General features: G+C 29.4%; 2 protein-coding genes across 3 annotated transcripts; one reads left to right on the top strand and one right to left on the bottom strand.

The window, feature by feature from the left end:
* The first annotated feature begins 1,407 nt into the window (after window positions 1-1,407).
* On the top strand, window positions 1,408-2,878 carry LOC110632494 (putative clathrin assembly protein At4g40080). The gene is made up of 2 exons (XM_021780742.2): window positions 1,408-2,028; window positions 2,128-2,878. The coding sequence occupies exons 1-2, from the start codon at window positions 1,595-1,597 to the stop codon at window positions 2,774-2,776; spliced, it is 1,083 nt and encodes a 360-aa protein (XP_021636434.1). The 5' UTR covers window positions 1,408-1,594; the 3' UTR covers window positions 2,777-2,878.
* A 2,889-nt stretch (window positions 2,879-5,767) lies between these two features.
* On the bottom strand, window positions 5,768-9,756 carry LOC110632495 (protein DETOXIFICATION 27). 2 transcript variants are annotated; one of them, XM_021780744.2, is made up of 9 exons: window positions 9,354-9,756; window positions 8,714-9,255; window positions 8,520-8,606; window positions 8,247-8,303; window positions 7,013-7,251; window positions 6,774-6,892; window positions 6,415-6,504; window positions 6,231-6,317; window positions 5,768-5,996 (listed from the first exon to the last, which is right to left on the bottom strand). In XM_021780744.2, the coding sequence occupies exons 1-8, from the start codon at window positions 9,633-9,635 to the stop codon at window positions 6,270-6,272; spliced, it is 1,464 nt and encodes a 487-aa protein (XP_021636436.2). In that variant the 5' UTR covers window positions 9,636-9,756; the 3' UTR covers window positions 5,768-5,996; window positions 6,231-6,269. The 2 variants fall into 2 exon arrangements, with proteins under 2 accessions (XP_021636436.2, XP_021636435.2); XM_021780743.2 differs by lacking the exon at window positions 5,768-5,996 and having other exon boundaries at window positions 6,123-6,317.
* Window positions 9,757-13,824: the final 4,068 nt, after the last annotated feature.

Here is a 13,824-nt window from a genome sequence, read left to right as displayed (position 1 = left end):
CCGGCAGCCAGCTAGGTCACTGATGGTCATTATCATATATGATATTATATTTCTCATTTGTTCGTTAAATTAATTAGACTTTATTTATATGTAATATTGTAAGAGACAATGATCACTTGGTGCATCTCTTCATGTTTTTCCACTATCAATCTGACCGTTAGTGATTCGGTCCCCAACTCTGGGTTAGTTGAAAAGATAAAAATCACCCATGATTGTTAGAGGTGGAAAAAGGCATTGCATGTTAAGAAATTTATTTATTTTTTAAACATATTAATGGAAGACTATAAGTTTTAGATTTCTTTATTTCATAAAAATAATTTATATATTTTTTATTATTTAATTATAATATTAAATTAATAATATTTATTTATTTTATATATATATAAATGTGTTCATATTTTAATAAAAATTTTAAATTTTAAAAAATAAAAAATAATTTTTTTTAAATAAAAATTATTTTTCTTAAAAATAACTTAATTTTTTTATCAGAAAAATATTTTATAATAACTAATTTTTCTGAGTGCTTTCAAACACTAAAAAAATATGAAAAATATTTTTCAAGAAATAAATGAAACTTTAAATTTAAAATTTTAAAATTATTTTTTAAACTCCAAAATTTTTAATAATTTTGTAGTTAAATGTTTAATGCCAAATCACCAAAATTAATGGCTTTTGGGGATGCTTAAATTAATTACCCTCTTAAGACCTTTCAGTAGAAATCATTAGACTTTGAGAGGGAAAGGTTAAAAGTTTACATTCCTCAATTTATTACTTGAGTAAAAAATAATTCATTGTGTATTTGGTTGCTTCTGCCGCGGCTTAATTAATTATATAATTAAATCTTGTGGGAGAAGAGATGATCACCAACCATTTAATTTCTTCCACCTTTAAATTCTTCAATTCATTTTCTTATTTCACTTACGTGATGATTTATCTTGTATGCCATAATCAAGTAATTTATAAAGGGGAATTTATAATTTAGTCCCCAAATTTTGAAAAATTAATTATTTAATTTTTTAGTTTTGTATACTATTATAAAATAATTTAGTCTCTTAATTTTAATATTTATAACAATATTATCTATTGATAGAATGACTAATTTGTTCTATATATTAAAATTATAGAGATTAAAAATATGATATAGTGTAAAATTTAAGAATTAAAAATTAATTTTTCAAAATTTAAGGATTAAAATGTAATACAAGATAAAACTTAGGGGCCAATTATAAATTTAGTGATTAGATGTATATTATAAATTTACATACATGCGCACAAGCTTCACCACTATGTTTTTTTTTTTTTTTTTCCTGATTAAACTAACCATTTTTTTTAAATCCATGAGAAGGGCAGGAAGAAAGAAAGGACCAAAAGCCATATGATGCACGCTGCTGTATGATTGGACAAGCCTAACCAATAACCATAATCAACCCCACCAAGTCACCAAAGCCCCACTTTTCTCTCTCTACCGCTCTCTAAAACTATTATCTATAATCAACATCATTAATTCTCGATCATCGTCTGTTCTTTAGGTACTTATCATCATCTCCTTCTTCAATCTTTTTTTGCCTCTGTAAACCAACAAATTTTTGTTCTCATGGGACTCATAACAAATCTTAGAGACCTAATAGGGATAATCAAGGACAAGGCTTCTCAAAGCAAGGCAGCCATAATCTCGAAGCCCAAAACCTTGTCTCTCAACTTAGCCCTCCTTAGAGCCACAACCCACGACCCCTTTGCACCTCCAAACCCAAAGCACATCACCACCATGCTTTCCTATGGCTACAGCTCACGTGCCACTGCTTCTGCTGCCATTGAAGCCCTTATGGACCGGCTGCAGTCTACCCATGACTCCTCCGTGGCTATCAAGTGCCTCGCCGTTGTCCATCACATAATCAAGGATGGTAGTTTTATCCTCCAAGATCAGCTCTCTGTTTATCCGTCCACAGGCGGCAGAAACTACCTCAAACTATCAAGCTTTAGAGATAACACCACACCCGTGACATGGGAATTATCTTCATGGGTTAGATGGTATGATCTTCTTCTTTATTAAAGCTGATTAATTCTTTTTTAGTGTTTTTCAGGCTTCTTCTCCTTGGAGTTCATGTTTAATTATCTTGGAAATCACAGGTATGCTCGATACCTTGAACATCTCTTATCAACATCGAGGGTTCTGGGTTTCTTTCTGTGTTCTACTTCAAGCACAGCAGAGAAAGATAAAGAAGAAGAGAAAGTTTCAGCACTAACAAACCCTGATCTTCTCAGAGAGATAGATTCTTTGACGAGCTTAATGGAAGAAATATGTAACAGACCAGATTCTTTACATATGCATGGAAATGAATTATTGGAGCAGATCATAAGTTTGGTGGGAGAAGATTATTTGTCATCAATAAACGAAATCTCAATCCGAGTGGACGAGGTTAACCATAGACTGAGTTGCCTGAGTTTCGTTGACTCGGTTGAGTTGGTATGCGTGTTGAAAAGATTGGAGGATTGCAAAGAGAGGCTATTAGCTTTATCAAGTCGAAAGAAAGCATTGGTTGAGAGCCTTTGGAGTTTGATCAGTGAAATGAAGGGAAAGGTTGGGGATGGAAAAGCGTATAAAGAGGAGGGGAGGTTGCTGCTTACCATGGGAAGGAAAGATGCTGGAAGTGAGTCAGCTCGGTTTGGAGAGCGAGCTTTAAGTTATAGTGACTCAGTTCGATTTTCATCTGCAAGATTTGGATTGAATGAGTATGCGTTGCAGGTTAACGTAGAATCAGTCGAATCATGTGCCTGATGAGATTATTTTTTTCTTTTAAGTGGGACATATTTTGGATATATTCTCAAATTATGGTCAGTCCAAATTATGATATTTGGTGTGTGATATCGATTTAATTAATTTGCACATATTCAGACCTATAATTTATGAATTTTCAAAGTCAAAAGGATTTATTATTTAGATATTTCTAGTATATATTCTCTATCTTCATTCACACAAGTTTACATCGGAGCTTTCATAATTTTTTGATAAATAAAAAATAATTTCTATATTATTAATTAAAAATAAAAATAAAATTTCTCCCTATATCAATTCTGATAGGTATGAATTTAGAATTTGAAATTCTAATTATTAATTCTTATGATAAAATCCTGCATAATGTAATGAATATTAAATATAACAAATTAAATGAGAGAAACTACCATTAAGTGATAGTTTAATAGTTAACTTTGTAAGATGGTGTTAAATCACCTTGATTTTATTATCCGTACCAACGTGATAACTAAATATTATTTATATTTAGGAGTGTAATGGAAGGTAATGGCAGATTATCTAATAATTTTACTTTATAGGATGTCACCTCAGATTCGATGATAAGTTTCTTCCTATGAGATTTGATTAAATAAATAAATAAAGAAGAGAAACCATATAATTAAAATGTAATTATATATGCTAGTGTTGCAGTATATGCAACACATTGTTTGGCTATAAAATCTAAACAGTACCCAATAGTCACCAAATCATTTTGTCCACTTGCACCACCAAGCTACCTTGCTTTTAAAGAAATCCCTTGACAAAATATTATTAATTAATTATAATGATATTTGTTAATAATATTATTGGGTTATGTCTCTTACAATTTTAAAGCATTTAATTAATTACAGCTTATAATATCATTAGTTTTAGGAAATGTAGCACTTAATTGGATATGTATCTTGTAAGATAATAATCAAGAAAGAGTGGGGAGTAATCCATAAGATAATGAAAACTATTTTTAAATATTACCAATCGTTCATCTACTTTTTAATTTATCTTAAAAAAAAAAACACTGTAATGATTCTAAAATAAGAATGATAAGTGACGATAGATAAAATATTTGCTGAAAATCGTTGAACTTAATTAACATTTTCATAATTTAAATTTAATTAAAATTTATTTTTATTAATAATATAATAATTTTATAAAATATTTAAAATATAATATATAAAAATTATTAACATTATCATTTTTTTACTAAAAAAAGTATAAATATTATTATAAAAAAAATATATTATATATTTAATTAATTATTAATATGAATAGGTTCTCCACGAATTTCCAATACATAAAAATGAGCCCGACTTAAACCCATCAATGAACCTCAAACTCCAATTCATCTTAAATTCAATTATATACTATTTAAATTCATTCCATTATGATTAGTCGAAATTGATATCTACAAATACTTACCTGGAAATTTTCAGCTCGCTTCTTGTATTTATTGTTTCCTTCTCAAGATAGAAAAAAAAAGGTAACTTTTCCTTCTTTTTTTTCCCTTTATGGGATTAGAACTATTAGGGTCAGAATTGGGATTAGATGCGTATGGATGGTCCCAATGTGACTAAGATTCCTGTTATAGGATGAAATTAGTGTATGTTTTGATTGTGATTTGTGAATTAAGAATGGGCCAAATGAAGGCGAAATGGGGCGAGAGGTTTGTAGTTCACACTGAAAGCCTTGATATAGAAGGATCTCGTCTGGCATCCTTTTGACCCAGCCACAGGTTGATTCGTCCCGGCTCCTGGCCAATAACTGTTGATTTGATTGGTCTCTTTAGAATTAATGGCGTGCTAATTTGACTGTGTTGACTAATTTGAGTATTGGATTTGGACGAAGTCTACAGATTTAGGGCCCAATTGATCTTTTTGCCAATAATTAAGATGAAAATGAGAGAACATACCAACAAGAAATGCACCATCCTCCCAATTTTTGATTGCCAAAACAAAGTAGCCACGGGATTGGATTTGGTGGCCCAAATGGCCAAATTCAACCAGTATTTATGAGCCCATTTAGTTCCAATATGGTTTCATATAAAATGGAGAACATTGTTCAGATTTCTGGCAATAATCTGTAATTGCAGAAAGTTTATATGCATTTTGCTACAGGCTGTCGGCTCATCATATCTGAATCAGAAACTCAAGGCAGGCATTGATATACGCTTCTGTGAACAGGAAAGTGTAAAAGTTGCAGCAGAATCTGATGGATAAAGCTGGGGATTGTAATAGCTCGAATTTTTTTGTGGATTCTCGATTTGGTTGAACCTTAATAGAATATATTTAATATATATTTAAATTTAAATAATTCAAATTGAATTTAAGTTTTGTGTATTAAATATTTATTATTTAAATTTATTTATATAAATATTTAATAGAATATAAAATATATGTTTTTCTATAATAATATTTATAAATTATTATATATTTTATTTTTAAATAAAATAAAATTTAAATATTTTTTATAATTATTAAATCTTAAATATAAATTATTAATAAAAAATAATTTTTATATAAATTATTAATTAAAATATATAAAATTAAATAAATTTAGATTTTTTTAATAATAATAATTGGATTTAAGATATATTCAAATTTTTCATAAGTGCATAAACTTTTATCTTTTTATTTTATCTATTCATATTTCTTATTTTAAATAAAGCTCCTCAAATTAATTTTTATATTAAATAATAAATTAAATAATTCACTATTAAAAATCTAAATGTTTGAGAAAAAAATAAATTATACTAACCTTCATCAACACTCAATTACATTTAGACTATCCATATATAATTATGGCTTAAAGTTTTGAATATTCAACACACATCCATTGCATTATCTCTACCTCTTTTGATTGCCATGTGACGTAATTAATAGATGTTGTCAAGAAAAATATCTTCCAATGGCCTAAAGTCATGCCCCTTTCTCTCTACATTCTCTAATACATTAAATATGACAGGCACTAACTAGGGCACCATATAAATCTTTTTTCAATTATTAATTATTCCAAGCAATGATGCATATTAAGACTAAAAAATTGCTGAAGTAAATTACAAATGATTCATCTAGTGGATTGTAGAGTAAATTAGCAACCAAGACTTTTCACTTTCTATTTCCTCAATCAGGCCTTCAATCATCATATCTTTCTTTTACCAATTTTCCCACAAACTTCCTGTATCATCACTGAATATTTCTGTCACAATTGCCTGAAAAATGTGACCTTGTGCTTAGTCTGACTTAATTTAGTAGTTAAAAGTATATCATTCGCTTGGCAGACACTAAGTTTAAGTTTTCACTCATCCTGATTTTTCTATAAAAAAATGACCTTGTGATTGAAAATAATAAAAATTAACCACATTTCATTTGATTCAATATTGTAGGCATCGTTGTTACTGAAGTGGAATTTTGATTATAGATACTAGAAGTGAGAAAAATCATACATCACATATACGCTTGTTTGCAATCAATTCCTCCATTTTTCACTCTACTTCCGACCATTTCTTTAAATACAAGGCTGCTTTCTCTGCCTGCAAATCCCACATAAAATTTGTCAAATTACAATATATAAATTTAGCTTTTACAGAAGCAGAAACAAAATGTAAGAGAATTCTATATATAGTTTACCTCCTTCTCCCAGTCACATCGAATGGTAATTATGGCCAATATCAATGTTTGAATTGCCGTCCCACCAAAAATCATTCCAGCCCAAATTCCCTGATTTTGTTCATTTTCACATATATTAGATAATATGTTCATACACATACACACAAATGCTACATAAGCCAGCATGTAGTATACAACTTGATAGAAACACCTAGAGAATGCCTGATTATATAACAATATTTGCTTAATTCATTGATAAAACCATGCTGAAACTCAGTCCTCAAGTTGAAAAATAAAAGTCTAATTAATGAGGTCACAAGGCATGCATACTTTCTCCATTTTTGTGCAATAATCAGTCAATGAACATAAAGAACATGTACCAGAACTCCCAAGTGAAACAGCCAACCCATCATGAATCCCAATGGAACACCGATCAAATAATAGCAACCCAAGTTTATGTATGCAACATACTTTTGCCATCCAGATCCCACTGCAACCCCTACAAAGAAAAAAACAACAAGAGGACGAGTAAGGATCATTTGTCGTTATTGAGTTAATAATTCAGTGTTAGTTGGAGAAAATCACTTGACTGCTACATTAAAAGAATAAAAAAGAGTACCAGAGAGAACCGGCTGAACGCTGTTGAGCAAAATAGTGAAAGCCAGGAGAACTGAGAGCTGGCTCACTGCTTTAAGGACAGGTACACTGGAAGTAAATATCCAGGCAAGCTGATTATGGAAAATCATTATCAATACCCAGAAGAATAGCCCAATTATTATCGACGTTGTTACAGACACCACCGTTGCAAACTTGGCTCCCTTCCCATTACCTGCTCCTAGCTCATTTGCAACCCTTACTCTGCATTTCACAATCGCTCATTTAGACAATTCCAGTTAATTTTTCTCCCTTTCTATTTCTGTCTCTCTATATTTAATTAACAGAATTAAGTTTCAAGAGCAAATTAAAGTATTATTTCTTTTGAATAAAGAGACCAATTTATGAATAATGATAATATTTAGGGAGCAAATAGTAATTCTCCTTTAAAAGAATTAATTGGAGTCTAATTTAGGACAAAATTGAAGTTGTTGCGATGGAACATTTGCCATCAATCTGGACACTTACGTGGTTTCAATTCACTTGTCACATCTCAATTAATGTTCAAGGTTATTGTCCCCATCAAAGCTCTCGAGGCATTTGTTCATTTTAAGATTAAAAAAAAAAAAAAAGCATAAATTTTGTATGGTACTTGAGAAATTTACCATTTATCTTTTAAGTTTTTTTTTTATATTATATTTTAATTTTTAAATTTTAAAAATTAATTATTAATATTTGAATTTTATATTATATTATATTTTAATTCTTTAAATTTTTAAAAATTAATTATTTAATTCATAAATTTTATATAATATCACACTTTAATTCATTAATTTTAATATATAAAATAATTTAATCATTTTATTATTATAAATATTAAAATTAAAGTAATTAAATTATTTTATATATTAAAATTAAAAAAATTAAATAATTTATTTTTTAAAATTTAAAAATTAAAACGTGAATAATATAAAATTTAAAAATTAAATAATTAATTTTTAAAATATAATGAGTAAAGTATAATATAATATAAAGCAAAACTCTGGAATCAAATTATAAATTCCCCCACTAACTGATAGCAATACCTGCTGAAAACAGAAACCAAAGGAATTAGGATATGCCAAAAGCTAATCCTAACCAACAAGACCGATCCACAAAATAAAAATAAATTAAGGTAATGATAGTTAGTAATTCAATAAATTTAAGATTATCTAAAATCCACCATGAGTGGAAAAAGCCAAAAAGGAAAGGAGAGGTACCCAGTGCCTGCAAAGAATGCAAGAGGGATCATTATTTCCCAGCCATTAATGGTCATACTGCCAAAAAAAAAAATAATGAAGCCAATCAATATCTATCAACAAATGGTCACAAAAATAATAATAAAATTGCAACAAGTAATAGAATTCCTGTCCATGCAGCAAATGGAATTTCCTATCTAAAATTGATGAAAGGCAATATAATTATATAATATAAAATTAATCATATGAAATTGACAAAGTTATATTCATATAATTATCTTCTGAAATGCATACCATACGGACAAGGCATCTACTGCAATCTCTGCATTCTTCAGATTCCCAGTCATCAAGATAAGTATTCTATAATACCAATTCTCCAAACTTAATTTACCACCAAAAAAGAGAGAGAGATTTAGATTTAGAAAGAAAAATAAAATAAAATAATTACAAGAAGCAAGAAAGGAAATTAATAGATTTGTGGGGTATACCAGAGCATGACCCCAGAAGCAGCAGAGAGTTTGGTGAATTCCCAGAGACCAGAGAAGGCTTCAATTGAGAACCCATTCCATGTGAGAGGACAGCCACCGCAAATGGTGTAACCCAGATGCCCAAAAACTAGAACCCACCAAGAAAAGTTGAGAATCATGGCTGTGCCAATCACTCCAAGCTGAAGCCTGTACACAAGTAGCCAACTCACCATCACATGCACTAGCAAAGCGACTAAAGAGACCCATGCAATTACTGTATTCTTAAGCTGGCTCTGCAAGAATCTCTGTAACGGGAACTGAAACGCAAAGCTGAAGTGAAGTGGTATCATCCACACTGAAACAATCCCAGAAAGCTCTGCTACGTCTTTGGGCTGTCCCAAAAGCTTCAACATTGGAGAGGCGAAGAGGTATAGAGGCAAAAGCAGGACACAGCACAAGAACAATACAATCCATGAACGCTGCATGTATACACCCAACATGTAGTATTTTCTGGCCCCAAAAGCTTGGCCACATAACGTTTCCAAAGCACTAGCCATCCCCAGCTGATAACCAAGAAATCAGGTGAAAAAAATTAGGATTGAAAGAATTAAAAAAAAAAAAATTGCAAAACAAGAGAGAGGGGGAGAGATAGGGAGGCTACCAAGAGGCCAAAGTCGAAGCCAACGATGACATTATTGGCAATGGAGATGGCTGCAAGCTCGAGGTCACCCAAGTGACCTGCAAAAGCTTGTGTGATAACAAGCATGGAGTATGAGGTAAGGCGGCTAAAGATTGCTGGACCTACTATCTCCCACAGCTTCTTTGATTCAATCCAAACCCTTTTCGTAAGACTCTGATCTTGATCATCTGCTTCAAGTTTCGGACCAAAATGATCTCCTAGTAGAGGAACTTTTGATTCCTCTACTGCACCTTCACCATTCATATCTCTTTTGCTTCTTTCTTATGGGGTATAAGCAGTTAGCAAATAGCAATTAAGCAATCACCCAGAGAGAGGAGAGAGAAAGGCGTTGTACGCAGCACTCAATAATAATATAGCTTGGATTCATGTAAATAAGTGTTATATACACATGATTGACCAATTGAGTTGAGAAGTTTAATCACGTCTCTTTGCAACTATGCATCACAGTCTAGGGGCGGTTCAGGTTCTAAATCAGATTGAAGTTGATCTAAATTAAATTTGAAATCAGTCTAAATCAACAGCTTTGGACTTGAATTGGAGCTTTAATTAGTTTTAGGGAGCCAATTAGGGCCCCTCTTGAGGAATCAAAATCCGTGGTTCGAACTGCCAGTCTAGAAAACTTAAATGTAGTGATTTTAAAGAGTTTCATCTTAATGAAATTAGGATTGAATTGAAATCGAAACCGCTAATCTTATCTGATTTCAATTCAATCCCTCCTCAAACATTAAATTGCTGGTTCCGATCCGAATCGAACCGGTGCCAAGCTTATCTTAATCCCACCATTTAGGCCAAGCCTGACCAACCCTTTCCCTTCTCGCTAGCATTAGCAAACACATAAACCTAAGTGGGGTTAAGGCAGAGTCTGTTTCGGTTGCTCTGCAATTGCAAAATATAACTTCAATCATACAACTACATGTGCTTAGATCATTGCACACGGTAGCTGAATTATGCATGTGTCAGTCTGCATCATAAGATGGATTTATCAATTAGCTGGTACACTACAAATCAACTACATCTCTCCTTTCTTTCTTATAAGCCACAAAACACTACATCTTGTATTGTGTTTTTCGCTCTTTGATCTTTTGCAATGACATGTGGGTATTTATTGTTTTTTCCCTTCTTGTTTTTCCTAAATGAATTGATGTAGATGTTGATTTTTTTTTTAAATTAATTTGATTAAAATATAAATTCTAGACCACAGTTTATATATATATATTGAAGGGAGGGGGACCCAAAAAAAAAATAGTACCACTCAAGTGGTACTTCTTAAATCTTATCAGTTGGGCAAGCATCTTGATAAATTTTCCTCAATCTTGATGTTTTGTGTGATTCAATCCCTGTAATTCATCTGATAATTTATTATTTATTAAAAAATTATATTTATATATTTATGTATTTGATCATTTTAAATTTATTAAATTATAAAAATTAAAAAAAAATGAAATGAAACTTTTTTAAAATTAAAAATGTCACTAAATTTTTTTAGTAAATGCCAAATATTAATTTATATATTCGGCCTATTCAAAATGAACCTACATAAATCTCATAATAAATATATGATGGTTTCTTATCTTAAGTTCATTTTTAAGTAATTTTTTAATTCATTCTCTTAATTTTTTTAAAAAAGAAATTATAAAAACTCATTAACTTGCATGAAAAATTCTCTTTCAATCTCAATTTGTTTTTTTTTTTTTTTTTTACATAGAAAAGACAATAAATAACTGCTGTTGTTTTTTATATGTCTTTTTTCTCTTACCTTGTTTGTCAAAAATAATTGTACTAGTATTGACAAAAGCTGTAAAGGGGCAATACTGTAAGAGTAAAACTGAAATTTGTTTTCTTTTTCTGTGTTTTTGTTTTTTACTTTCATATGTCAATATATCCTAATCATCTTTTTTTTCTTTTCAATTAATGATTCTCCCACCTAGTGTTATGATTTATTTTCTTGAATTTTAAGAATAAAATAATATATTTTTATTAATTTTTTAAATATTTCTCCATTTAAAAATTTTAACTTATTTATAATATAAAAATAAACATTTTATATATATATATATATATATATATATATATATATATATATATACACACTATTGCAGACGCAAGTCCCATCATGATGGAGTTTCCAATTAGTCTTTTACCTGTTTGCGTTCGCCTGAAAGCCCCAAGATTCTGAGGACCTCCAACCTTATCTGGCTGTGGAGGGACACATAACTCCCATCATGATGGAAACAATTGGGCTTTTACCCGTTCTCATTCGCGCGAAAGCCCCAAAACTATGAGGACCTCCAACCTTATGTGCCTGTGGAGAGAGAGAGAAAGAGAGAGTTAACCATTAATTCTAACAGTGAAAAATGCCTAAAAAAATCTAAATTTTTATTTTTTTATAATTATATCTTATTTTTTTAATAAATATAAAATTCACTATAATTAAATGCAATATTAGTTATTTCGTTAAATGCTAATAAAATTGTCAAATTAATACTTTTAATTTATAAATTAAAACGATTAAATCTAATTTATAATAAAATAAATTTTAATTAATGAATTAATGTATCATATTTTAGGGTTGTCAAGGTGGGTTTAGTTGAGTTATTGATAGGAAATTTGATGGAGAGTTAGGTTTAATTTTCATAAGGGCAAATTGGATTGGTAAGAAGTGAGCATCACAAAGCTGATAAAGAATGGTTAAAAGAGATGTTATATGCTTTGACGTGGTAGAAAAATAATAAACGCATTAATCTGTGATGGTAGAGTAAGTAAGTATAAAAGATTGGTATCAAATGACATTGTGAGGCGTAAGGTCGGAGAGGAGTTAATGACCAAAGAGTAGGAAAGTAAAAGATAAACTTTGATATTCTTGGTGAAGTGGTATTATTTTACTGAAATTTTTTTTTTTAATTATCAATAAGTTTAATTAGTATCGATCTAAGGAATAAAAAAATATTTTGAAGAATTAAATTTGAGTGTTTAATTAATATATAAAAACTTAGTATTTAATTATAAAAACTTAGTATTTCGCTAAACAAAAAAACCTTAGTATTTCTGAGTATGTAAATCTCATTCCTATTTTTTTTCATCCATGAGAAACTAAAAATGCATATACGGATATTAATATTCTTATTATAAATAATATTTTAATCAATATAAATATTTACATTTTAATAGTACATTAATTTTTAAAATTATTTAATTTAATTTGTATCATATATTATATATTTTTAAATAATTAATTAATATATCATATTTGTTAATATTATTTATATTTCCTTTTCTAATTTTTTTTAGACGGAGGAAATAATAGTTCCTAAAAAAGTATCATGTTTATATAATTATTACAATAATAAAAAAATTAATAAATCTACAGGTTGAGCATGAGAATTTAATCAAATATGTTAAGTAAGGTGGTTATTTTCTTTAGAAATGGTAATGAAGTTCCCGTCGAGCAGGAATTTTCCTGCTATGGAGTGTGGTAGAACGGATTTACTATGGAGATTTTTTTTTTCTTTTAATAATAGAAATATATTTATTTAAAATAAATTATTTTAAATATAGTCTTAATAATATTAATATATATATATATATTTTAAATTATAATATTTAAATATATAAATAATTTATTTTTTAAAAAATAATAAGTTATTGGGCCGGATTAAGAGATTGGTGGGGATGCCTTTTCCCCCTCCCTACCTTGCGCAATATCAAGACCAAGGTGGTGGATCCATAAAAATTAATCAAATTCTAAATGAATCGGATCGGGTTCGAGAATAATTATTATTAATAACTTTTTAGTGTTGTCATATGTTATTTTCTATAAATGAGTTGATCAATTAATTAATAATTTTTTTTATTAAATTTATAATTTATTACTATTATTATATCTCTTTCAATCATTTTAATTTTTTTCAATGACTTCTTGCTGATCTTGCACATAATTTATTTTTAACCAAATAACAACACTTCAATTCGAAACTCTAAATTTCAATTACCACAATATACTATTTATAGCTATCTATTAAAATGAGAATTAAATAAAACTGAAATTAATATTTTTTAAATTGTTTTGAAAAGTTAAAATTTATGAACCATGAAGAAGGCGAAGTCCTTGGCTGTCTCTGCGCACTCCCCTTTGACCCTTCTAGTAGCAAAAACGGCCTCCAACGCTTTAGCTGATTAACGACGTCGTATTCAACCCCTCTTCCAAAGGTTGCTGCGCTTGGAGACGGTATATGTGTATCAATTGGTAAAACTTTAAAAAGTGAAACAAAATGAAGTCATTAAAGGGATTTGAAACTCATTTGTGGCTAAATGAAAGCCAAAACCATCTCAATTCAGAAGGAAACCATGCCCAAGAATTTTGAATTTTTCTTCTTTCACCATTAATTTATATGGAAAGTGTCGTCTATTTAACATTGAATTTGGAGGATTCAAA

Source organism: Hevea brasiliensis, chromosome 7, assembly GCF_030052815.1.
Source record: "Hevea brasiliensis isolate MT/VB/25A 57/8 chromosome 7, ASM3005281v1, whole genome shotgun sequence".
Taxonomy (NCBI): domain Eukaryota; kingdom Viridiplantae; phylum Streptophyta; class Magnoliopsida; order Malpighiales; family Euphorbiaceae; genus Hevea; species Hevea brasiliensis.
This window is presented reverse-complemented; position numbering and strand designations above follow the sequence as displayed.